Source organism: Oncorhynchus mykiss, chromosome 10 (assembly GCF_057628025.1).
Source record: "Oncorhynchus mykiss isolate SJ-2025 chromosome 10, ASM5762802v1, whole genome shotgun sequence".
Lineage (NCBI taxonomy): Eukaryota > Metazoa > Chordata > Actinopteri > Salmoniformes > Salmonidae > Oncorhynchus > Oncorhynchus mykiss.
Window position 1 is genome coordinate 82,163,523 of NC_143031.1, and position 27,389 is coordinate 82,190,911.

General features: G+C 45.0%; 1 protein-coding gene across 3 annotated transcripts in view; it reads left to right on the top strand.

The window, feature by feature from the left end:
- Positions 1-27,389, top strand: part of LOC110516467 (receptor-type tyrosine-protein phosphatase delta) — a 181,708-nt gene that overhangs the window by 6,375 nt on the left and 147,944 nt on the right. For all 3 annotated transcript variants that reach the window (XM_090188107.1, XM_090188104.1, XM_090188106.1), the window contains exon 2: positions 24,401-24,546. In XM_090188107.1, coding sequence (XP_090044233.1) covers positions 24,401-24,546 — 146 coding nt within the window. The remainder of the gene's footprint in view (positions 1-24,400; positions 24,547-27,389) is intronic.

Below are 27,389 nucleotides of genomic sequence, written 5' to 3' on the forward strand. Positions count from 1 at the left end.
ACTTAACCATAGCAAAGGGAATAGATCTCTACTTAACCATAGCAAAGGGAAGAGATCTCTACTTAACCATAGCAAAGGGAAGAGATCTCTACTTAACCATAGCAAATGATCTCTACTTAACCATAGAAAAGGATCTCTACTTAACCATAGCAAAGGGAATAGATCTCTACTTAACCATAGCAAAGGGAAGAGATCTCTACTTAACCATAGCAAAGGATCTCTACTTAACCATAGCAAAGGGAAGAGATCTCTACTTAACCATAGCAAAGGGAATAGATCTCTACTTAACCATAGCAAAGGGAATAGATCTCTACTTAACCATAGCAAAGGGAATAGATCTCTACTTAACCATAGCAAAGGGAAGAGATCTCTACTTAACCATAGCAAAGGGAAGAGATCTCTACTTAACCATAGCAAATGATCTCTACTTAACCATAGAAAAGGATCTCTACTTAACCATAGCAAAGGGAAGAGATCTCTACTTAACCATAGCAAAGGATCTCTACTTAACCATAGCAAAGGGAAGAGATCTCTACTTAACCATAGCAAAGGATCTCTACTTAACCATAGCAAAGGGAAGAGATATCTACTTAACCATAGCAAAGGATCTCTACTTAACCATAGCAAAGAGAATAGATCTCTACTTAACCATAGCAAAGGGAATAGATCTCTACTTAACCATAGCAAAGGGAAGAGATCTCTACTTAACCATAGCAAAGGATCTCTACTTAACCATAGCAAAGGGAAGAGATCTCTACTTAACCATAGCAAAGGGAAGAGATCTCTACTTAACCATAGCAAAGGGAATAGATCTCTACTTAACCATAGCAAAGGGAATAGATCTCTACTTAACCATAGCAAAGGATCTCTACTTAACCATAGCAAAGGGAATAGATCTCTACTTAACCATAGCAAAGGATCTCTACTTAACCATAGCAAAGGGAATAGATCTCTACTTAACCATAGCAAATGATCTCTACTTAACCATAGCAAAGGATCTCTACTTAACCATAGCAAAGGGAAGAGATCTCTACTTAACCATAGCAAAGGATCTCTACTTAACCATAGCAAAGGGAAGATATCTCTACTTAACCATAGCAAAGGGAATAGATCTCTACTTAACCATAGCAAAGGGAATAGATCTCTACTTAACCATAGCAAAGGGAAGAGATCTCTACTTAACCATAGCAAAGGGAAGAGATCTCTACTTAACCATAGCAAAGGGAAGAGATCTCTACTTAACCATAGCAAATGATCTCTACTTAACCATAGCAAAGGATCTCTACTTAACCATAGCAAAGGGAAGAGATCTCTACTTAACCATAGCAAAGGATCTCTACTTAACCATAGCAAAGGGAATAGATCTCTACTTAACCATAGCAAAGGGAATATATCTCTACTTAACCATAGCAAAGGGAATAGATCTCTACTTAACCATAGCAAAGGGAATAGATCTCTACTTAACCATAGCAAAGGGAATAGATCTCTACTTAACCATAGCAAAGGGAATAGATCTCTACTTAACCATAGCAAAGGGAAGAGATCTCTACTTAACCATAGCAAAGGGAAGAGATCTCTACTTAACCATAGCAAATGATCTCTACTTAACCATAGAAAAGGATCTCTACTTAACCATAGCAAAGGGAAGAGATCTCTACTTAACCATAGCAAAGGATCTCTACTTAACCATAGCAAAGGGAAGAGATCTCTACTTAACCATAGCAAAGGATCTATACTTAACCATAGCAAAGGGAATAGATCTCTACTTAACCATAGCAAAGGGAATATATCTCTACTTAACCATAGCAAAGGGAATAGATCTCTACTTAACCATAGCAAAGGGAATAGATCTCTACTTAACCATAGCAAAGGGAATAGATCTCTACTTAACCATAGCAAAGGGAAGAGATCTCTACTTAACCATAGCAAAGGGAAGAGATCTCTACTTAACCATAGCAAATGATCTCTACTTAACCATAGAAAAGGATCTCTACTTAACCATAGCAAAGGGAAGAGATCTCTACTTAACCATAGCAAAGGATCTCTACTTAACCATAGCAAAGGGAAGAGATCTCTACTTAACCATAGCAAAGGATCTCTACTTAACCATAGCAAAGGGAATAGATCTCTACTTAACCATAGCAAAGGGAATATATCTCTACTTAACCATAGCAAAGGGAATAGATCTCTACTTAACCATAGCAAAGGGAATAGATCTCTACTTAACCATAGCAAAGGGAATAGATCTCTACTTAACCATAGCAAAGGGAATAGATCTCTACTTAACCATAGCAAAGGGAAGAGATCTCTACTTAACCATAGCAAAGGGAAGAGATCTCTACTTAACCATAGCAAATGATCTCTACTTAACCATAGAAAAGGATCTCTACTTAACCATAGCAAAGGGAAGAGATCTCTACTTAACCATAGCAAAGGATCTCTACTTAACCATAGCAAAGGGAAGAGATCTCTACTTAACCATAGCAAAGGATCTCTACTTAACCATAGCAAAGGGAAGAGATCTCTACTTAACCATAGCAAAGGATCTCTACTTAACCATAGCAAAGAGAATAGATCTCTACTTAACCATAGCAAAGGGAATAGATCTCTACTTAACCATAGCAAAGGGAATAGATCTCTACTTAACCATAGCAAAGGGAAGAGATCTCTACTTAACCATAGCAAAGGGAAGAGATCTCTACTTAACCATAGCAAATGATCTCTACTTAACCATAGAAAAGGATCTCTACTTAACCATAGCAAAGGGAATAGATCTCTACTTAACCATAGCAAAGGGAAGAGATCTCTACTTAACCATAGCAAAGGATCTCTACTTAACCATAGCAAAGGGAAGAGATCTCTACTTAACCATAGCAAAGGGAATAGATCTCTACTTAACCATAGCAAAGGGAATAGATCTCTACTTAACCATAGCAAAGGGAATAGATCTCTACTTAACCATAGCAAAGGGAAGAGATCTCTACTTAACCATAGCAAAGGGAAGAGATCTCTACTTAACCATAGCAAATGATCTCTACTTAACCATAGAAAAGGATCTCTACTTAACCATAGCAAAGGGAAGAGATCTCTACTTAACCATAGCAAAGGATCTCTACTTAACCATAGCAAAGGGAAGAGATCTCTACTTAACCATAGCAAAGGATCTCTACTTAACCATAGCAAAGGGAAGAGATCTCTACTTAACCATAGCAAAGGATCTCTACTTAACCATAGCAAAGAGAATAGATCTCTACTTAACCATAGCAAAGGGAATAGATCTCTACTTAACCATAGCAAAGGGAAGAGATCTCTACTTAACCATAGCAAAGGATCTCTACTTAACCATAGCAAAGGGAAGAGATCTCTACTTAACCATAGCAAAGGGAAGAGATCTCTACTTAACCATAGCAAAGGGAATAGATCTCTACTTAACCATAGCAAAGGGAATAGATCTCTACTTAACCATAGCAAAGGATCTCTACTTAACCATAGCAAAGGGAATAGATCTCTACTTAACCATAGCAAAGGATCTCTACTTAACCATAGCAAAGAGAATAGATCTCTACTTAACCATAGCAAAGGGAATAGATCTCTACTTAACCATAGCAAAGGGAAGAGATCTCTACTTAACCATAGCAAAGGATCTCTACTTAACCATAGCAAAGGGAATAGATCTCTACTTAACCATAGCAAAGATAATAGATCTCTACTTAACCATAGCAAAGGGAAGAGATCTCTACTTAACCATAGCAAAGGATCTCTACTTAACCATAGCAAAGGGAATAGATCTCTACTTAACCATAGCAAAGGGTGTTATGGTGAGTGAATGAGGACCCAAAAGCGAACTAACTTAAACAGAGCTTCTTTAATAACCAAACATAGGTAGGCTCAGATAGACCGGCAGATTCCGACAGGACAGGACAAGGTTACAGCAAACATGACGATAGTCTGGCTCAGGCATGAAACACAAACAAGAATCCGACAAGGACAGGAACAGAAACAGAGAGAGATATAGGGACCTAATCAGAGGGAAAAAGGGAACAGGTGGGAAACGGGGTGAATGGGTAGTTAGAGGAGACAAGGAACAGCTGGGGGAAAGCGGGGGAGAAAGGTAACCTAATACGACCAGCAGAGGGAGACAGGGTGAAGGGAAAGGACAGAGACAAGACACAACATGACAGTACCCCCCCACTCACCGAGCGCCTCCTGGCGCACTCGAGGAGGAAACCTGGCGGCAACGGAGGAAATCCTCGATCAGCGCACGGTCCAGCACGTCCCGAGAGGGAACCCAACTCCTCTCCTCAGGACCGTACCCCTCCCAATCGACAAGGTACTGGTGACCACGGCCCCGAGGACGCATGTCCAAAATCCTGCGGACCCTGTAGATGGGTGCGCCCTCGACAAGGATGGGGGGGGGGGGGGGAAGACGAGCGGGGGCGCGAAGAACGGGCTTAATGCAGGAGACGTGGAAGACCGGGTGGACGCGACGAAGGTATCGCGGAAGAAGAAGTCGAACTGCGACAGGATTAATGACCCGAGAAATACGGAACGGACCAATGAACCGCGGGGTCAACTTGCGAGAAGCCGTCTTAAGGGGAAGGTTCTGAGTGGAGAGCCAAACTCTCTGACCGCGACAATATCTAGGACTCTTAGTTCTACGCTTATTAGCAGCCCTCACAGTCTGCGTCCTATAACGGCAAAGTGCAGACCTGACCCTCTTCCAGGTGCGCTCGCAACGTTGGACAAAAGCCTGAGCGGAGGGGACGCTGGACTCGGCGAACTGAGATGAGAACAGCGGAGGCTGGTACCCGAGGCTACTCTGAAAAGGAGATAGCCCGGTCGCAGACGAAGGAAGCGAGTTGTGGGCGTATTCTGCCCAGGGGAGCTGTTCTGACCAAGACGCAGGGTTGCGAAAAGAAAGACTGCGTAAGATGCGACCAATAGTCTGATTGGCCCGTTCTGCTTGACCGTTAGACTGGGGGTGAAAGCCGGAAGAGAGACTGACGGAAGCCCCAATCAAACGGCAAAACTCCCTCCAAAATTGAGACGTGAATTGCGGACCTCTGTCCGAAACGACGTCTGACGGAAGGCCATGAATTCTGAAAACATTCTCGATGATGATTTGTGCCGTCTCTTTAGCAGAAGGAAGCTTAGCAAGGGGAATGAAATGGGCCGCCTTAGAGAACCTATCGACAACCGTAAGAATAACAGTCTTCCCCGCTGACGAAGGCAGTCCGGTGACAAAATCTAAGGCGATGTGAGACCACGGTCGAGAGGGAATAGGAAGCGGCCTGAGACGGCCGGCAGGAGGAGAGTTACCGGACTTAGTCTGCGCGCAGACCGAACAAGCAGCCACGAAACGACGCGTGTCATGCTCCCGGGTGGGCCACCAAAAACGCTGGCGAATGGAAGCAAGCGTACCCCGAACGCCAGGGTGGCCGGCTAACTTGGCAGAGTGAGCCCACTGAAGAACGGCCAGACGAGTAGGAACGGGAACGAAAAGAAGGTTCCTAGGACAAGCGCGCGGCGACGGAGTGTGAGTGAGCGCTTGTTTTACCTGCCTCTCAATTCCCCAGACAGTCAACCCGACAACACGCCCCTCAGGGAGAATCCCCTCGGGGTCAGTGGAGGCTACTGAAGAACTGAAGAGACGAGACAAAGCATCAGGCTTGGTGTTCTTAGAGCCCGGACGATAAGAAATCACGAACTCGAAACGAGCGAAAAACAGCGCCCAACGCGCCTGACGCGCATTAAGTCGTTTGGCAGAACGGATGTACTCAAGGTTCCTATGGTCAGTCCAAACGACAAAAGGAACGGTCGCCCCCTCCAACCACTGTCGCCATTCGCCTAGGGCTAACCGGATGGCGAGCAGTTCGCGGTTACCCACATCATAGTTACGTTCCGACGGCGACAGGCGATGAGAAAAATACGCGCATGGGTGGACCTTGTCGTCAGAGAGGGAGCGCTGAGAAAGAATGGCTCCCACGCCCACCTCTGACGCGTCAACCTCGACAACGAACTGTCTAGAGACGTCAGGTGTAACAAGGATAGGAGCGGATGTAAAACGATTCTTGAGGAGATCAAAAGCTCCCTGGGCGGAAACGGACCACTTAAAGCACGTCTTGACAGAAGTAAGGGCTGTGAGAGGAGCGGCCACCTGACCGAAATTACGGATGAAACGACGATAGAAGTTCGCGAAGCCGAGAAAGCGCTGCAGCTCGACGCGTGACTTAGGGACGGGCCAATCAATGACAGCTTGGACTTTAGCGGGATCCATCTTAATGCCTTCAGCGGAAATAACAGAACCGAGAAATGTGACGGAGGAGGCATGAAAAGTGCACTTCTCAGCCTTCACAAAAAGACAATTCTCTAAAAGGCGCTGGAGGACACGTCGAACGTGCTGAACATGAATCTGGAGTGACGGTGAAAAAATCAGGATATCGTCAAGGTAAACGAAAACAAAGATGTTCAGCATGTCTCTCAGGACATCATTGACTAATGCCTGAAAGACAGCTGGAGCGTTAGCGAGGCCGAAAGGAAGAACCCGGTATTCAAAGTGCCCTAACGGAGTGTTAAACGCCGTCTTCCACTCGTCCCCCTCCCTGATGCGCACGAGATGGTAAGCGTTACGAAGGTCCAACTTAGTGAAAAACCTGGCTCCCTGCAGGATCTCGAAGGCTGAAGACATAAGAGGAAGCGGATAACGATTCTTAACTGTTATGTCATTCAGCCCTCGATAATCTATGCAGGGGCGCAGAGACCCGTCCTTCTTCTTGACAAAAAAAAACCCCGCTCCGGCGGGAGAGGAGGAGGGGACTATGGTACCGGCGTCAAGAGCTACAGACAAATAATCCTCGAGAGCCTTACGTTCGGGAGCCGACAGAGAGTATAGTCTACCCCGGGGGGGAGTGGTTCCCGGAAGGAGATCAATACTACAATCATACGACCGGTGTGGAGGAAGAGAGGTGGCCCTGGACCGACTGAACACCGTGCGCAGATCGTGATATTCCTCCGGCACCCCTGTCAAATCACCAGGCTCCTCCTGTGAAGAAGAGACAGAGGAAACAGGAGGGATAGCAGACATTAAACATTTCACATGACAAGAGACGTTCCAGGAGAGGATAGAATTACTAGACCAATTAATGGAAGGATTATGACAAACTAGCCAGGGATGGCCCAAAACAACAGGTGTAAAAGGTGAACGAAAAATCAAAAAAGAAATGGTTTCGCTATGATTACCAGAAACAGTGAGGGTTAAAGGTAGCGTCTCACGCTGAATCCTGGGGAGAGGACTACCATCCAGGGCGAACAAGGCCGTGGACTCCCTTAACTGTCTGAGAGGAATGTCATGTTCCCGAGCCCAGGTCTCGTCCATAAAACAGCCCTCCGCCCCAGAGTCTATTAAGGCACTGCAGGAAGCTGACGAACCGGTCCAGCGTAGATGGACCGACAAGGTAGTGCAGGATCTTGAAGGAGAGACAGGAGTAGTAGCGCTCACCAGTAGCCCTCCGCTTACTGATGAGCTCTGGCTTTTACTGGACATGAAGTGACAAAATGACCAGCAGAACCGCAATAGAGACAGAGGCGGTTGGTGATTCTCCGTTCCCTCTCCTTAGTCGAGATGCGGATACCTCCCAGCTGCATAGGCTCAGCTCCCGAGCCGGCAGAGGAAGATGGTAGTGATGCGGAGAGGGGGGCAACGGAGAACGCGAGCTCCTTTCCACGAGCTCGGTGACGCAGATCAACCCGTCGCTCAATGCGAATAGCGAGTTCAATCAGGGAATCCACGCTGGAAGGGACCTCCCGGGAGAGAATCTCATCCTTTACCTCTGCGCGGAGACCCTCCAGAAAACGAGCGAGCAAAGCCGGCTCGTTCCAGCCACTGGAGGCAGCAAGAGTGCGAAACTCAATAGAGTAGTCTGTTATGGATCGATTACCTTGACATAGGGAAGACAGGGCCCTGGAAGCCTCCTCCCCAAAAACAGATCGATCAAAAACCCGTATCATCTCCTCCTTAAAGTCCTGATACTGGTTAGTACACTCAGCCCTTGCCTCCCAGATTGCCGTGCCCCACTCACGAGCCCGTCCAATAAGGAGAGATATGACGTAGGCGACACGAGCAGTGCTCCTGGAGTAAGTGTTGGGCTGGAGAGAAAACACAATATCACACTGGGTGAGGAACGAGCGGCATTCAGTGGGCTCCCCAGAGTAACACGGCGGGTTATTGATTCTGGGCTCCGGAGATTCGAAAGCCCTGGAAGTGGCCGGTGGATCGAGGCGGAGATGGTGAACCTGTTCTGTGAGGTTGGAGACTTGGGTGGCCAGGGTCTCAACGGCATGTCGAGCAGCAGACACTTCCTGCTCGTGTCTGCCTAGCATCGCTCCCTGGATCCCGACGGCTGAGTGGAGAGGATCCGAAGTCGCTGGGTCCATTCTTGGTCGGATTCTTCTGTTATGGTGAGTGAATGAGGACCCAAAAGCGAACTAACTTAAACAGAGCTTCTTTAATAACCAAACATAGGTAGGCTCAGATAGACCGGCAGATTCCGACAGGACAGGACAAGGTTACAGCAAACATGACGATAGTCTGGCTCAGGCATGAAACACAAACAAGAATCCGACAAGGACAGGAACAGAAACAGAGAGAGATATAGGGACCTAATCAGAGGGAAAAAGGGAACAGGTGGGAAACGGGGTGAATGGGTAGTTAGAGGAGACAAGGAACAGCTGGGGGAAAGCGGGGGAGAAAGGTAACCTAATACGACCAGCAGAGGGAGACAGGGTGAAGGGAAAGGACAGAGACAAGACACAACATGACAAAGGGAATATATCTCTACTTAACCATAGCAAAGGGAATAGATCTCTACTTAACCATAGCAAAGGGAATAGATCTCTACTTAACCATAGCAAAGGGAATAGATCTCTACTTAACCATAGCAAAGGGAATAGATCTCTACTTAACCATAGCAAAGGGAAGAGATCTCTACTTAACCATAGCAAAGGGAAGAGATCTCTACTTAACCATAGCAAATGATCTCTACTTAACCATAGAAAAGGATCTCTACTTAACCATAGCAAAGGGAAGAGATCTCTACTTAACCATAGCAAAGGATCTCTACTTAACCATAGCAAAGGGAAGAGATCTCTACTTAACCATAGCAAAGGATCTCTACTTAACCATAGCAAAGGGAAGAGATCTCTACTTAACCATAGCAAAGGATCTCTACTTAACCATAGCAAAGAGAATAGATCTCTACTTAACCATAGCAAAGGGAATAGATCTCTACTTAACCATAGCAAAGGGAATAGATCTCTACTTAACCATAGCAAAGGGAAGAGATCTCTACTTAACCATAGCAAAGGGAAGAGATCTCTACTTAACCATAGCAAATGATCTCTACTTAACCATAGAAAAGGATCTCTACTTAACCATAGCAAAGGGAATAGATCTCTACTTAACCATAGCAAAGGGAAGAGATCTCTACTTAACCATAGCAAAGGATCTCTACTTAACCATAGCAAAGGGAAGAGATCTCTACTTAACCATAGCAAAGGGAATAGATCTCTACTTAACCATAGCAAAGGGAATAGATCTCTACTTAACCATAGCAAAGGGAATAGATCTCTACTTAACCATAGCAAAGGGAAGAGATCTCTACTTAACCATAGCAAAGGGAAGAGATCTCTACTTAACCATAGCAAATGATCTCTACTTAACCATAGAAAAGGATCTCTACTTAACCATAGCAAAGGGAAGAGATCTCTACTTAACCATAGCAAAGGATCTCTACTTAACCATAGCAAAGGGAAGAGATCTCTACTTAACCATAGCAAAGGATCTCTACTTAACCATAGCAAAGGGAAGAGATCTCTACTTAACCATAGCAAAGGATCTCTACTTAACCATAGCAAAGAGAATAGATCTCTACTTAACCATAGCAAAGGGAATAGATCTCTACTTAACCATAGCAAAGGGAAGAGATCTCTACTTAACCATAGCAAAGGATCTCTACTTAACCATAGCAAAGGGAAGAGATCTCTACTTAACCATAGCAAAGGGAAGAGATCTCTACTTAACCATAGCAAAGGGAATAGATCTCTACTTAACCATAGCAAAGGGAATAGATCTCTACTTAACCATAGCAAAGGATCTCTACTTAACCATAGCAAAGGGAATAGATCTCTACTTAACCATAGCAAAGGATCTCTACTTAACCATAGCAAAGAGAATAGATCTCTACTTAACCATAGCAAAGGGAATAGATCTCTACTTAACCATAGCAAAGGGAAGAGATCTCTACTTAACCATAGCAAAGGATCTCTACTTCACCATAGCAAAGGGAATAGATCTCTACTTAACCATAGCAAAGATAATAGATCTCTACTTAACCATAGCAAAGGGAAGAGATCTCTACTTAACCATAGCAAAGGGAATAGATCTCTACTTAACCATAGCAAAGGGAATAGATCTCTACTTAACCATAGCAAAGGGAAGAGAAAGGTCATCATTTGGTGGAAGGACCCATCCAATAGTAAATCTGACATATTGAACCTGAAAGGACACATTATATCTAACGAATCTTAATGACACCTTTTATAGAACTTCGTAAGGCAGTAATACAGTATATTACCTCGAGTAACCGGTGCCACATTGACTCTGTACCTGTACCCCCTGTATATAGCCTCATTACTAACCGATGCCCACGCACATTGACTCTGTACCGGTACCCCCTGCACATAGCCTCAACATTGACTCTGTACCAGTACCCCTGTATATAGCCTCCACATTGACTCTGTACCAGTACCCCTGTATATAGCCTCCACATTGACTCTGTACCGGTACCCCCTGCATATAGCCTCAACATTGCCTCTGTACCAGTACCCCTGTATATAGCCTCCACATTGACTCTGTACCGGTACCCCCTGCATATAGCCTCAACATTGCCTCTGTACCAGTACCCCATGTATATAGCCTCCACATTGACTCTGTACCGTTACCCCCTGCATATAGCCTCAACATTGCCTCTGTACCAGTACCCCCTGTATATAGCCTCCACATTGACTCTGTACCGGTACCCCCTGCATATAGTCTCCACATTGACTCTGTACCTGTACCCCCTGTATTTAGCCTCCACATTGACTCTGTACCAGTACCCCTGTATATAGTCTCCACATTGACTCAGTACCAATAGTTCAATTCCCACCCGCAGTGTTGAAGCTACACTACACTACAGCCTGGAGTTCACCCGCAGTGTTGAAGCTACACTACAATACAGCCTGGAGTTCACCCGCAGTGTTGAAGCTACAGTACACTACAGCCTGGAGTTCAATTCCCACCCGCAGTGTTGAAGCTACACTACACTACAGCCTGGAGGTCAATTCCCACCCGCAGTGTTGAAGCTACACTACACTACAGCCTGGAGGTCAATTCCCACCCGCAGTGTTGAAGCTACACTACACTACAACTGTCTGTGACCGGGAGCCCCATAGGACGGAGCACCATTGGCCCAGCGCCGTCCGGGTTAGGGGAGGGTTTGGCCAGTGGAGCTTTCCTTGGCTCATCGTGTTCTAGCGACACCTTGTGACAGGGCCGTCCGGGTTAGGGGAGGGTTTGGCCAGTGGGGCTTTCCTTGGCTCATCGTGCTCTAGCGAATCCTTGTGACAGGGCCGGGCGCCTGCAAGCTGACTCCGGACATCAGTCGACCGACCGGTGTTTCCTCCGACGCGTTGTTGCGGCTGACATCCGGGTCAAGCGAGCAGTGCGATAAGAAGTAGCCGGCCAGGCGGGTCACGTTTCAGAGGACGCATGACTCCACCTTCGCCTCTCCCGAGCACATTGAGGAGTTGCAGAGATGAGCCAAAGGACCTAATTCAGGAAGAAAACAGGGGTACAAAAATACACTTGTGGATACACCCCCCCTGAACACGCCTGTCCAGGGTTGAGCCTGGTTAGTTCGGACGAGAGACCGCCTGCGAATACCAGGCGGCGTAAGACAAATGAAATAAAAAAGGATTCACACCCCTTTTTACGTTTTTTCCACATTTTGTCTATTTATTATAATCCACATAAATGGATATTTCACATTTCCTGTTGCTGCAGGATTATTTTCCTACTGTGAGATGAAGGGTCAGAGGTCAGTCTGTCCTGATCATGTGACCCGACAAGGAACAACTCTGTGTGATTCAAATCTCATCTGTAGGATAGCAAGGAGCTTGTCTCATGACACATGTAATCGCACACACCCGTGCACACACACACACGCACATGCGCACACATGCGCACACACACACACACACACACACACTCAGACACACCCGTACACACACACACACATGCGCACAAAAACGCACAGACACACCCACACCCACACACACACACACACGCACAGACATACAAACACTCACACACATACAGTGTAATCTGAGGATTGTATGTAATCAAAACGCTGTATGTTGACCTCGCTGTGCCTCTCCTGTCCTCACAGTCTCTTCTCACACATCTGCCATCCTAATACATAATCAAATGTTAGTCACCTGAATACAACAGGTGTAGTAGACCTTACAGGGCAATGCAGAATACAACAGGTGTAGTAGACCTTACAGTGAAATGCTGAATACAACAGGTGTAGTAGACCTCACAGTGAAATGCTGAATACAACAGGTGTAGTAGACCTTACAGGGAAATGCTGAATACAACAGCTGTAGTAGACCTTACAGTGAAATGCTGAATACAACAGGTGTAGTAGACCTTACAGGGAAATGCTGAATACAACAAGTGTAGTAGACCTCACAGTGAAATGCTGAATACAACAGGTGTAGTAGACCTTACAGGGAAATGCTGAATACAACAGGTGTAGTAGACTTTACAGTGAAATGCTGAATACAACAGGTGTAGTAGACCTTACAGGGAAATGCTGAATTCAACAGGTGTAGTAGACCTCACAGTGAAATGCTGAATACAACAGGTGTAGTAGACCTCACAGTGAAATACTGAATACAACAGGTGTAGTAGACCTTACAGTGAAATGCTGAATATAACAGGTGTAGTAGACCTTACAGTGAAATGCTGAATACAACAGATGTGGTAGACCTTACAGTGAAATGCTGAATACAACAGGTGTAGTAGACCTCACAGTGAAATACTGAATACAACAGGTGTAGTAGACCTTACAGTGAAATGCTGAATACAACAGGTGTAGAAGACCTTACAGTGAAATGCTGAATACAACAGGTGTAGTAGACCTTACAGTGAAATGCTGAATACAACAGGTGTAGTAGACCTTACAGTGAAATTCTTACTTACAGGCCCTAATCTACACTAGTAGGACATAACCAACCCTCGGAATCAGTCTCCAGCTACACTAGTAGGACATGACCAACCCCCTGAATTAGTCTCCAACTACACTAGTATACCATGACCAACACTCTGAATTAGTCTCCAACTACACTAGTAGGACATGACCAACCCTCAGAATTAGTTTCCAACTACACTAGTAGGACATGACCAACCCCCTGAATTAGTCTCCAACTACACTAGCAGGACATGACCAACCCTCTGAATTAGTCTCCAACTACACTAGTAGGACATGACCAACCCTCTGAATTAGTCTTCAACTACACTAGTAGGACATGACCAACCCTCAGAATTAATTTCCAACTACACTAGTAGGACATGACCAACCCCCTGAATTAGTCTCCAACTACACTAGTAGGACATGACCAACCCTCTGAATTAGTCTCCAACTACACTAGTAGGACATGACCAACCCTCTGAATTAGTCTCCAACTACACTAGTAGAACATGACCAACCCTCTGAATTAGTCTCCAGTAGTCAACTACACTAGTAGGACAGGACCAACCCTCTGAATTAGTCTCCAGTAGTCAACTACACTAGTATACCATGACCTCTGAATTAGTCTCCAGTAGTCAACTACACTAGTATACCATGACCAACCCTCTGAATTAGTCTCCAACTACACTAGTAGGACATGATAAACCCTCTGAATTAGTCTCCAACTACACTAGTATACCATGACCAACCCTCTGAATTAGTCTCCAGTAGTCAACTACACTAGTATACCATGACCAACCCTCTGAATTAGTCTCCAACTACACTAGTATACCATGACCAACCCTCTGAATTAGTCTCCAACTACACTAGTATACCATGACCAACCCTCTGAATTAGTCTCCAGTAGTCAACTACACTAGTATACCATGACCAACCCCCTGAATTAGTCTCCAGTAGTCAACTACACTAGTATACCATGACCTCTGAATTAGTCTCCAGTAGTCAACTACACTAGTATACCATGACCAACACTCTGAATAAGTCTCCAGTAGTCAACTACACTAGTATACCATGACCAACCCTCTGAATTAGTCTCCAGTAGTCAACTACACTAGTATACCATGACCAACCCTCTGAATCAGTCTCCAGTAGTCAACTATACTAGTATACCATGACCAACCCTCTGAATTAGTCTCCAGTAGTCAACTACACTAGTATACCATGACCAACCCTCTGAATTAGTCTCCTGTAGTCAACTACACTAGTAGGACATGATAAACCCTCTGAATTAGTCTCCAACTACACTGGTAGGACATGACCAACCCTCTGATTTAGTCTCCAGTAGTCAACTACACTAGTATACCATGACCAACCCTCTGAATTAGTCTCCAGTAGTCAACTACACTAGTAGAACATGACCAACCCTCTGAATTAGTCTCTAGTAGGCAACTACACTAGTAGGACATGACCAACCCTCTGAATTAGTCTCCTGTAGTCAACTACACTAGTAGGACATGATAAACCCTCTGAATTAGTCTCCAACTACACTGGTAGGACATGACCAACCCTCTGATTTAGTCTCCAGTAGTCAACTACACTAGTATACCATGACCAACCCTCTGAATTAGTCTCCAGTAGTCAACTACACTAGTAGAACATGACCAACCCTCTGAATTAGTCTCCAGTAGGCAACTACACTAGTAGGACATGACCAACCCTCTGAATTAGTCTCCTGTAGTCAACTACACTAGTAGGACATGATAAACCCTCTGAATTAGTCTCCAACTACACTAGTAGGACATAATAAACCCTCTGAATTAGTCTCCAGTAGTCAACTACACTGGTAGGACATGACCAACCCTCTGATTTAGTCTCCAACTACACTAGTAGAACATGACCAACCCTCTGAATCAGTCTCCAGTAGTCAACTACACTAGTAGGACATGACCAAGCCTCTGAAATAGTCTCCAACTACACTAGTATACCATGACCTCTGAATTAGTCTCCAGTAGTCAACTACACTAGTATGCCATGACCAAACCTCTGAATTTGTCTCCAACTACACTAGTATACCATGACCAACCCTCTGAATCAGTCTCCAGTAGTCAACTACACTAGTATACCATGACCAACCCTCTGAATTAGTCTCCAGTAGTCAACTACACTAGTATACCATGACCAACCCTCTGAATTAGTCTCCAACTACACTAGTAGGACATGACCAACCCTCTGAATTACTCTCCAACTACACTAGTATACCATGACCAACCCTCTGAATCAGTCTCCAGTAGTCAACTACACTGATAAACCATGAAAACATGATATAGGTCTACGCTACATAACCTCTTGTTTTGACAGATATTAGTTCTGCTTGGGAACCTGTGAACTGCAGCCCATGAGATTCTCCCTCGGAATGCAGTAACAATGGATCTAGAACTCTTCTTATACAATTACCTCACAATGACTTGAATACTTGAATAGGGGATTTTTCTTCATTAGCCATTAATGCTAATGATGAACACAAGGGGGATTCGAGTAGGTTGGGCATTCCAAATGGCACCCTATTCCCTATATAGTGCACTACTTTTGACCACGGCCCATAAGACATAGGGTATCATTTGTGATGCAAGCCTACTTTAGCTCTATAACAGCTAGTGTGATGTAGGCCACGGGGATGTGAAACTCTCTCTGGGTTCTGTTCTCTGCCTGCTCAACTAGCCCTTTCTGCCCTGAGAGGCAGCAGGAGGAATCTATTAGCGATTAGCATTGCAAGTGCTCCCATCCGCAAACTAATGCAACATGACTTAGCGTTAGCTTAGCATTAGCTTAGCGTGTGCACCCATCCGTGAGTAATACGGGCCCGGTTAGCGTTAGCTTAGCTTTAGCTTAGCGTGTGCACCCACCCGAAAGTAATTGGCCCTGACTAGCGCTGAAGGAAGAAAAACATTCTGTTGAAAAGGGAAGCCTAGGTCTGACCTATTAAGCGATGGAGCCAGCGGCTAACCCATGTGTTAGTAACGATGGCTTGTGTACAAAGAAGCCTCTATTTTGTTATTTAATTAATTAATGCCCCTTTTTTTTTGGTTTCTAACAAATTAACTCTGATTAATTCAACACGGACCAAACCTCAGGCGTTACGGAACTAGGCTACATCAAACGCTAAGTGGTACACTGATTGGACAGACGGGAGAATTGGCGGAAGCAATGTGTGCAGGTTTTTGTTCTTTTTCATATTGTAGGCGTTATCGAATCGTTAAATGTTGGATGTCACTGTTGAACTGCTACTTGGCGTATTCTACCTGGAGAGTAGCTGTGTGTCCCTGGGTAAATCAGCTTTCAAGACAATGGATGGGAAATGGATGGAAGTAATTGTGCTGGAAGCAGAAACAGATCTGTTGTCTACGAATACAAAACTGTTTATTTATATGAATATTTATCCTTTATTTTACAAGGGGGGATACCTGGTCAAATGACACCATAGAGACATAGAGTACGACACTATGTAGACTACATAACGGCTGTTCAAGTAAGCGAAGCTGTTGATGGGATCTCATCTCAACCATAGTTTGAGGTGTATCCAATATGATTAAGAATCTCATTAGGTGTTCATTTTGGTCCTAGTTGGCCTTGTTTGAGGCTGATGTGGTTTAGTTATGTGTTGTCTGTCTGAAGCAAGGCGTGAGCCCATAGTAGATCAGTAGTACTGGACTGAGCCAAACACTGGGATTGGCCTCGTTTCTCAATGTTTCCGTGTGTGTTTCTCTCTCTCTCTCTCTCTCTCTCTCTCTCTGTGTCTCTGTCTCTCTCTCTCTCTCTCACCTGTTATTGATCCAGAGGGGAGGTTCAATAGTAATGTTTTCTCTCTCAGTATGTAGGGGAGATACTGTAACCTGACCGACCATAAATAGCCTAGCTGTGTGTGTGTGTGTGTGTGTGTGTGTGTGTGTGTGTGTGTGTGTGTGTGTCTGTCTGTCTGTCTGTCTGTCTGTCTGTCTGTCTGTCTGTCTGTCTGTCTGTCTGTCTGTCTGTCTGTCTAACATCTGCCTGTTTCTACCTGACCTCTGGACAAACTGTATTCCCTACCATCTGTTATGTAGATTCCACTATATACAGTATACTGCATTATTCTACAATATACATCCCACTATATACAGTATACTACAATATATATACAGTATAATGCAGTATACTCCAATATACATTCCACTATATACAGTATACCACAATATACATCCACTATATACAGTATACTACAATATACATCCACTATATACAGTATACTACAATATACATCCCACTATATACAGTATACTACAATATACATACCACTATATACAGTATACTACAATATACAACCCACTATATACAGTATACTACAATATACATCCCACTATATGCAGTATACTACAATATACATCCACTATATACAGTATACTACAATATACATCCCATTACAGAATTATCCGTAGAGCTCAGAGACAGGATTGTGTCGAGGCCCAGATCTAGGGAAGGGTACCAAAACATTTCTGCAGCATTGAAGGTCCCAAAGAACACAGTGGCCTCCATCATTCTGAAATGGAAGACGTTTGGAACCAACCGAATGTACTGTATATACTTCTTGAAATCTCAAATGACATGTAGAGATACTGTCTGAAGGCTCTTTCCCACTAGTAAAGCCCTGTGTTAAATGACTTGTAGAGATCCTGTCTGAAGGCTCTTTCCCACTAGTAAAGCCCTGTGATAAATGACTTTTAGAGATACTGTCTGAAGGCTCTTTCCCACTAGGAAAGCCCTGTGATAAATGCCGTGTAGAGATACTGTCTGAAGGCTCTTTCCCACTAGTAAAGCCCAGTGATAAATGATTAAATGACTTGTAGAGATACTGTCTGAAGGCTCTTTCCCACTAGGAAAGCCCTGTGATAAATGCCGTGTAGAGATACTGTCTGAAGGCTCTTTCCCACTAGTAAAGCCCAGTGATAAATTACTTGTAGAGATACTGTCTGAAGGCTCTTTCTCACTAGTAAAGCCCTGTGATAAATGACTTGTAGAGATACTGTCTGAAGGCTCTTTCCCACTAGTAAAGCCCTGTGATAAATGACTTGTAGAGATACTGTCTGAAGGCTCTTTCCCACTAGTAAAGCCCTGTGTTAAATGACTTGTAGAGATACTGTCTGAAGGCTCTTTCCCACAAGTAAAGCCCAGTGATAAATGACTTGTAGAGATACTGTCTGAAGGCTCTTTCCCACTAGTAAAGCCCTGTGATAAATGACTTGTAGAGATACTGTCTGAAGGCTCTTTCCCACTAGTAAAGCCCTGTGTTAAATGACTTGTAGAGATACTGTCTGAAGGCTCTTTCCCACTAGTAAAGCCCAGTGATAAATGACTTGTAGAGATACTGTCTGAAGGCTCTTTCCCTAAGGACCTGTCTGTTCTAACACTAAGGACCTCTCATCTCATTTTGTTCTGTCTGTTCTCTGCTGTTATCTTCTAGGGTTAGGAGTTACAGAACCTAAGCTCTCTCTCACTCTCTATCTCTCTGCCCTTCCCTCTCCTCCTGGGGGAAGAGTGAGAGAGAGAGAGAGAGAGAGAGAGAGAGAGAGAGAGAGAGAGAGAGAGAGAGACATGAGATGCAGAGAGGGAGAACAAGAGAAAGTGTGGAGCATACGGAAGCTCCTCTTCTCAGAAGTAGAGAGAGAAGGAAGAGAGAGAGATTGTATGGAGCATACGGGAGGGAGCTCCCCTCATTAAGTCTCTCCCTGAGAGAGAAGGGGAAGATGAGAGGTGGAGAGAAAGGAGGAGGGGAAGAATGAAAGGAGGAGGGGAAGAATGAAAGGAATGGACAGAGAGGGGTACACAGGGACGGAGACGGGGGAGGAAGATTGCATGTGTCTAGAGGGAGAGAGAAACCCAAGTGATGGGGAGAGAAGAGGGGTACACAGGGACGGAGAAGGGGGAGGAAGATTGCATGTGTCTAGAGGGAGAGAGAAACCCAAGTGATGAGGAGAAAAGAGGGGTACATAGAGATTAAGGGATAAGATGAATGAAAGAGAAAGAGAGAGACAGAGAATATATGAATGAAAGAGGAGACAGAGATGCCTGCGACCTGGTTCAGGTTATCAGTCCACCTCGCAGTTACAAACAGAACAGGAATGGAATCATCAACATGTATTGATCACATCTTTACTAATGCTGCAGAAATGTGCTTGAAAGCCGTATCCAGATGCATGGGATGTAATGATCACGATATAGCAGCCATATCTAGGACAACCAAAGCTCCAAAGGCAGGGCCTAATGTAGTGTAGTGAGGTCATATAGTGAGGTCATGTAGTGAGGTCATGTAGTGAGGTCATGTAGTGAGGTCATATAGTGAGGTCATCCAATACGTTTTTTTTTGTGATTCCTGTGTTGTTGATGTAAAGAATATGTGTTGGTCTGAGGTGTGTAATGAGGAGCAAACAGATGTTCCACTTGACACATTTATGAAATGTCTTATCCCAGTTACTAATAAGCAGCTCCCGTTATGAAAAAGACAGTAAAAACTGTTACATCCCAGTGGATTGATGAGGAATTGAACAAATGGTATGGTTGAGAGGGATGAGGAATGGCAAATAAGTCTCCCTTCTCCCTGTCCACTACATTGGCAAACGTACTGCAAATTGAGAAATCATGTGACTAAACTGAACAAAAAGACGAAGATGTCATAATAGACAGGAACTAATGGGGATCTATAATAAACCCCAGGAAGAGTAGCTGCTGCCTTGACAGGAACTAATGGGGATCCATAATAAACCCCAGGAAGAGTAGCTGCTGCCTTGGCAGGAACTAATGGGGATCCATAATAAACCCCAGGAAGAGTAGCTGCTGCCTTGACAGGAACTAATGGGGATCCATAATAAACCCCAGGAAGAGTAGCTGCTGCCTTGGCAGGAACTAATGGGGATCCATAATAAACCCCAGGAAGAGTAGCTGCTGCCTTGACAGGAACTAATGGGGATCTATAATAAACCCCAGGAAGAGTAGCTGCTGCCTTGGCAGGAACTAATGGGGATCTATAATAAACCCCAGGAAGAGTAGCTGCTGCCTTGGCAGGAACTAATGGGGATCCATAATAAACCCCAGGAAGAGTAGCTGCTGCCTTGGCTGGAACTAATGGGGATCCATAATAAACCCCAGGAAGAGTAGCTGCTGCCTTGGCAGGAACTAATGGGGATCCATAATAAACCCCAGGAAGAGTAGCTGCTGCCTTGGCAGGAACTAATGGGGATCCATAATAAACCCCAGGAAGAGTAGCTGCTGCCTTGGCAGGAACTAATGGGGATCCATAATAAACCACAGGAAGAGTAGCTGCTGCCTTGACAGGAACTAATGGGGAGCCATAATAATCCCCAGGAAGAGTAGCTGCTACCTTGGCAGGAACTAATGGGGATCCATAATAAACCCCAGGAAGAGTAGCTGCTACCTTGGCAGGAACTAATGGGGATCCATAATAAACCCCAGGAAGAGTAGCTGCTGCCTTGACAGGAACTAATGGGGATCCATAATAAACCCCAGGAAGAGTAGCTGCTGCCTTGACAGGAACTAATGGGGATCCATAATAAACCCCAGGAAGAGTAGCTGCTGCCTTGACAGGAACTAATGGGGATCCATAATAAACCCCAGGAAGAGTAGCTGCTGCCTTGACAGGAACTAATGGGGATCCATAATAAACCACAGGAAGAGTAGCTGCTGCCTTGACAGGAACTAATGGGGATCCATAATAAACCCCAGGAAGAGTAGCTGCTGCCTTGGCAGGAACTAATGGGGAGCCATAATGGATGGATAGAGAATTGGGGGATAGAGAGAGAGAAGAGAGAGAGAGAGAGTGAGAGAGAGGGGGGGGGGGAAGAGAGAGAGACCTACGTCAGAACCCTGGCTTTACACTTTTCATTTGTTTTGTGGTTGAGAGATTAGTACACAGATTAAAGCAGAGATTCCCCCGCTCCTCACAGAGAGAGAGAGAGAGAGACACACAGAGATGAACTGCATTCAGGTTTCGTGGGCGAGAAAGGTGAGGGGGTAGCTCGGAACGCATTGTCCATATTTGGTATTACCGTTGGTTTGTCAGTTCCCTCTCTCCTTTCCCTTCCCCCTGTCCACTAACTCTCTCCCTCTCCTTCCCCTTCTCCCTGTCCCACTAACTCTCTCTCTCTCCTTTCCCTTCTCCCTGTCCACTAACTCTCTCTCCTTTCCCTCTCTCCCTGTCCACTAACTATATCCCTCTCCTTTCCCTTCTCCCTGTCCACTAACTCTCTCTCTCCTTTCCCTCTCTCCCTGTCCACTAACTCTCTCCCTCTCCTTTCCCTTCTCCCTGTCCACTAACTCTCTCTCTCCTTTCCCTCTCTCCCTGTCCACTAACGCTCTCCCTCTCCTTTCCCTTCTCCCTGTCCCACTAACTCTCTCCCTCTCCTTTCCCTTCTCCCTGTCCACTAACTCTCTCTCTCTCCTTTCGCTTCTCCCTGTCCACTAAACTCTCTCTCTCCTTTCCCTTCTCCCTGTCCCACTAACTCTCTCCCTCTCTTTTCCCTTCTCCCTGTCCACTAACTCTCTCCTTCTCCTTTCCCTTCTCCCTGTCCACTAACTCTCTCCCTCTCCTTTCCCTTCTCCCTGTCCACTAACTCTCTCCCTCTCCTTTCCCTTCTCCCCGTCCACTAACTCTCTCTCTCTCCTTTCCCTTCTCCCTGTCCACTAACTCTCTCTCTCTCCTTTCCCTTCTCCCTGTCCACTAACTCTCTCTCTCTCTCTCCTTTCCCTTCTCCCTGTCCACTAACTCTCTCTCTCCTTTCCCTTCTCCCTGTCCACTAACTGTCTCCCTCTCCTTTCCCTTCTCCCTGTCCACTAACTCTATCTCTCTCCTTTCCCTTCTCCCTGTCCACTAACTCTCTCCCTCTCCTTTCCCTTCTCCCTGTCCACTAACTCTATCTCTCTCCTTTCCCTTCTCCCTGTCCACTAACTCTATCTCTCTCCTTTCCCTTCTCCCTGTCCACTAACTCTATCTCTCTCCTTTCCCTTCTCCCTGTCCACTAACTCTATCTCTCTTCTTTCCCTTCTCCCTGTCCACTAACTCTCTCCCTCTCCTTTCCCTTCTCCCTGTCCACTAACTCTCTCTCTCCTTTCCCTTCTCCCTGTCCACTAACTCTCTCCCTGTCCACTAACTCTATCTCTCTCCTTTCCCCTCTCCCTGTCCACTAACTCTATCTCTCTCCTTTCCCTTCTCCCTGTCCACTAACTCTATCTCTCTCCTTTCCCCTCTCCCTGTCCACTAACTCTCTCCCTGTCCACTAACTCTCTCCCTCTCCTTTCCATTCTCCCTGTCCACTAACTCTCTTTCCTTTCCCTTCTCCCTTTCCACTAACTCTCTCTCCTTTCCCTTCTCCCTGTCCACTAACTCTGTCTCTCTCCCCTCACTCTCTCTCTCTCTTTCTCCCTCTTCTTTTATATGGCAAAAAGCAATTTCTTTCTCTTTGTCGGCCAGGCGGTCTGTAAGCCCTTAAGTAGGGATTTTCTGCTGGGTCGGAATGGGAACGCCATTAACCAGAGCTCTCGCTGACGATCCTGGTCCGTGACTGACGCACGACCGCCGGAATCTTTCATGTCATGTCACAATCCACGGTGCTGTTGGACCGTGTGTGTGTGTGTGTGTGTGTGTGTGTGTGTGTGTGTGTGTGTGTGTGTGTGTGTGTGTGTGTGTGTGTGTGTGTGTGTGTTATGGGGGGGTTATGATATTGGTAACAGCGATATAAAGGCCTGGTATTAGTGGTCAGGAGTCTTTATAAATCCTTTATGACTGAGAAAAACACTAATATTAAGCTCCTTTTCTGATATGGGGACAGAACTACACACACACACACACACACACACACACACACACACACACACACACACACACACACACACACACACACACACACACACACACACACACACACACACCACACACACACAAACACCCAAAGCACATACACACAAGGCACACACACACACAAATCAGACACACCCAACAGACATACACATCCCTCCACACACTGTGTACAGCAGTATCTATCTCTCTCTCCTTCTCTCAGCTCTGTGTACAGCAGTATCTCTCTCTCTCCTTCTCTCAGCTCTGTGTACAGCAGTATCTCTCTCTCTCCTTCTCTCAGCTCTGTGTACAACAGTATCTCTCTCTCCTTCTCTCAGCTCTGTGTACAGCAGTATCTCTCTCTCCTTCTCTCAGCTCTGTGTACAGCAGTATCTCTCTCCTTCTCTCAGCTCTGTGTACAGCAGTATCTCTCTCTCTCTCTCCTTCTCTCAACTCTGTGTACAGCAGTATCTCTCTCTCTCCTTCTCTCAACTCTGTGTACAGCAGTATCTCTCTCTCTCCTTCTCTCAGCTCTGTGTACAGCAGTATCTCTCTCTCTCCTTCTCTCAGCTCTGTGTACAGCAGTATCTCTCTCTCTCTCTCTCCTTCTCTCAGCTCTGTGTACAGCAGTGTCTCTCTCTCTCTCTCCTTCTCTCAGCTCTGTGTACAGCAGTATCTCTCTCTCTCCTTCTCTGAGCTCTGTGTACAGCAGTATCTCTCTCTCTCCTTCTCTCAGCTCTGTGTACAGCAGTATCTCTCTCTCTCCTTCTCTCAGCTCTGTGTACAGCAGTATCTCGCTCTCTTTCTCCTTCTCTCAGCTCTGTGTACAGCAGTATATCTCTCTCTCCTTCTCTCAGCTCTGTGTACAGCAGTATCTCTCTCTCTCTCTCCTTCTCTCAGCTCTGTGTACAGCACTATCTCTCTCTCTCTCTCTCCTTCTCTCAGCTCTGTGTACAGCAGTATCTCTCTCTCTCTCCTTCTCTCAGCTCTGTGTACAGCAGTATCTCTCTCTCTCCTTCTCTCCCTCCCCTTCCTCTCTTTATACACCTGACCCCAGATAATTTACCACACACTACATCCCCTAACACTGTTGTTGTTGTTGATGAGGATGTTGTTGATGTTGTCGATGTTGATGTTGTTGTTGTTGTTGATGTTGATGAGGATGTTGTTGTTGTTGTTGTTTATCTCCTTCTAACCCTGTTGTGTCGTTGTGTTTTTCCTTCTTCTCCAGCGCCACCAAAGTTCACACGGACCCCAGAGGACCAGACCGGGGTGCAGGGTGGGGTCGCCTCCTTCGTCTGTCAGGCCACTGGAGACCCTCCGCCCAGCATAGTCTGGAACAAGAAGGGCAAGAAGGTCCAGAACCAGAGGTTTGAGGTATGCAATCAATCATCAATCAGTCCATCAATCATCAATCAGTCCATCAACCAGTCAGTCAGTCAATCATCAATCATCAATCAGTCAGTCAATCATCAATAAGTCCATCAATCATCAATCAGTCCATCAACCAGTCAGTCAGTCAATCATCAATCATCAATCAGTCAGTCAATCATCAATAAGTCCATCAATCAGTCAGTCAGTCAATCATCAATCATCAATCAGTCAGTCAATCATCAATAAGTCCATCAATCATCAATCAGTCCATCAACCAGTCAGTCAGTCAATCATCAATCATCAATCAGTCCGTCAATCATCAATAAGTCCATCAATCAGTCAGTCAATCAATCATCAATCATCAATCAGTCCGTCAATCATCAATCAGTCAGTCAATCATCAATCAGTCCGTCAATGATCAATCAGTCAGTCAATCATCAATAAGTCCGTCAATCATCAATAAGTCCATCAACCAGTCAGTCAGTCAATCATCAATCATCAATCAGTCAGTCAATCATCAATAAGTCCATCAATCAGTCAGTCAGTCAATCATCAATCATCAATCAGTCCGTCAATCATCAATAAGTCCATCAATCAGTCAGTCAGTCAATCATCAATCATCAATCAGTCCGTCAATCATCAATAAGTCCATCAATCAGTCAGTCAGTCCATCAATCAGTCCATCAATCAGTCAGTCAGTCCATCAACCAGTCAGTCAATCATCAATCAGTCCGTCAATCATCAATAAGTCCATCAACCAGTCAGTCAGTCAATCATCAATCATCAATCAGTCCGTCAATCATCAATAAGTCCATCAACCAGTCAGTCAGTCAATCATCAATCAGTCCATCAATCAGTCAGTCAGTCCATCAACCAGTCAGTCAATCATCAATCAGTCCGTCAATCATCAATAAGTCCATCAACCAGTCAGTCAGTCAATCATCAATCAGTCCGTCAATCATCATTAAGTCCATCAACCAGTCAGTCAGTCAATCATCAATCAGTCCATCAACCATCAATCATCAATCAGTCCATCAACCAGTCAGTCAATCAACAATCAGTCCATCAATCATCAATAAGTCCATCAACCAGTCAGTCAGTCAATCATCAATCAGTCCATCAATCAGTCAGTCAGTCCATCAATCATCAATCAGTCCGTCAATCATCAATCAGTCCATCAACCATCAATCATCAATCAGTCCATCAACCAGTCAGTCAATCATCAATCAGTCCATCAATCATCAATAAGTCCATCAACCAGTCAGTCAGTCAATCATCAATCAGTCCATCAATCAGTCAGTCAGTCCATCAATCATCAATCAGTCCGTCAATCATCAATAAGTCCATCAACCAGTCAGTCAGTCAATCATCAATCAGTCCATCAATCATCAATCAGTCCATCAACCAGTCAGTCCATCAATCAGTCCATCAGTCAGTCAGTCAGTCCATCAATCAGTCAGTCAGTCAGTCCATCAATCAGTTAGTCAGTCCATCAATCAGTCAGTCAGTCCATCAATCAGTCAGTCAGTCAGTCAGTCAGTCCATCAATCAGTCAGTCAGTCCTTCAATCAGTCCATCAATCAGTCAGTCAGTCCATCAATCAGTCAGTCAGTCAGTCCATCAATCAGTCAGTCAGTCCATCAATCAGTCAGTCAGTCAGTCCTTCAATCAGTCAGTCAGTCCATCAATCAGTCAGTCAGTCCATCAATCAATCAGTCAGTCAGTCCATCAGTCAGTCAGTCAGTCCATCAATCAGTCAGTCAGTCAGTCAGTCAGTCCATCAATCAATCAGTCAGTCAGTCCATCAATCAATCAGTCAGTCAGTCAGTCCATCAATCATCAATCAGTCTATCAATCAATCAGTCAGTCAGTCCATCAATCATCAATCAGTCAATAAATCAGTCAGTCAGTCCATCAATCAGTCAGTCAGTCCATCAATCAGTCCATCAATCAGTCAACCAGTCCATCAGTCAGTCAGTCAGTCCATCAATCAGTCAGTCAGTCAGTCAGTCCATCAATCAGTCAGTCAGTCCATCAATCAGTCAGTCAGTCCATCAATCAATCAGTCAGTCAGTCCATTAATCAGTCAGTCAGTCCATCAATCAATCAGTCAGTCAGTCCATTAATCAGTCAGTCAGTCCATCAATCAGTCCATCAATCAGTCAGTCAGTCCATCAATCAGTCCCTCAATCAGTCAGTCCATCAATCAATCAGTCCATCATTCAATCAGTCAGTCAGTCCATCAATCAGTCCCTCAATCAGTCAGTCAGTCAATCATCAATCAGTCCATCAATCAGTCAGTCAGTCAATCATCAATCAGTCCATCAACCAGTCAGTCAGTCAATCATCAATCAGTCCATCAATCATCAATAAGTCCATCAACCAGTCAGTCCATCAATCAGTCCATCAGTCAGTCAGTCAGTCCATCAATCAGTCAGTCAGTCAGTCAGTCAGTCCATCAATCAGTCAGTCAGTCCATCAATCAGTCAGTCAGTCCTTCAATCAGTCCATCAATCAGTCAGTCAGTCCATCAATCAGTCAGTCAGTCAGTCCATCAATCAGTCAGTCAGTCCATCAATCAGTCAGTCAGTCAGTCCTTCAATCAGTCAGTCAGTCCATCAATCAGTCAGTCAGTCCATCAATCAATCAGTCAGTCAGTCCATCAGTCAGTCAGTCAGTCCATCAATCAGTCAGTCAGTCAGTCAGTCAGTCCATCAATCAATCAGTTAGTCAGTCCATCAATCAATCAGTCAGTCAGTCAGTCCATCAATCATCAATCAGTCCATCAATCAATCAGTCAGTCAGTCCATCAATCATCAATCAGTCAATAAATCAGTCAGTCAGTC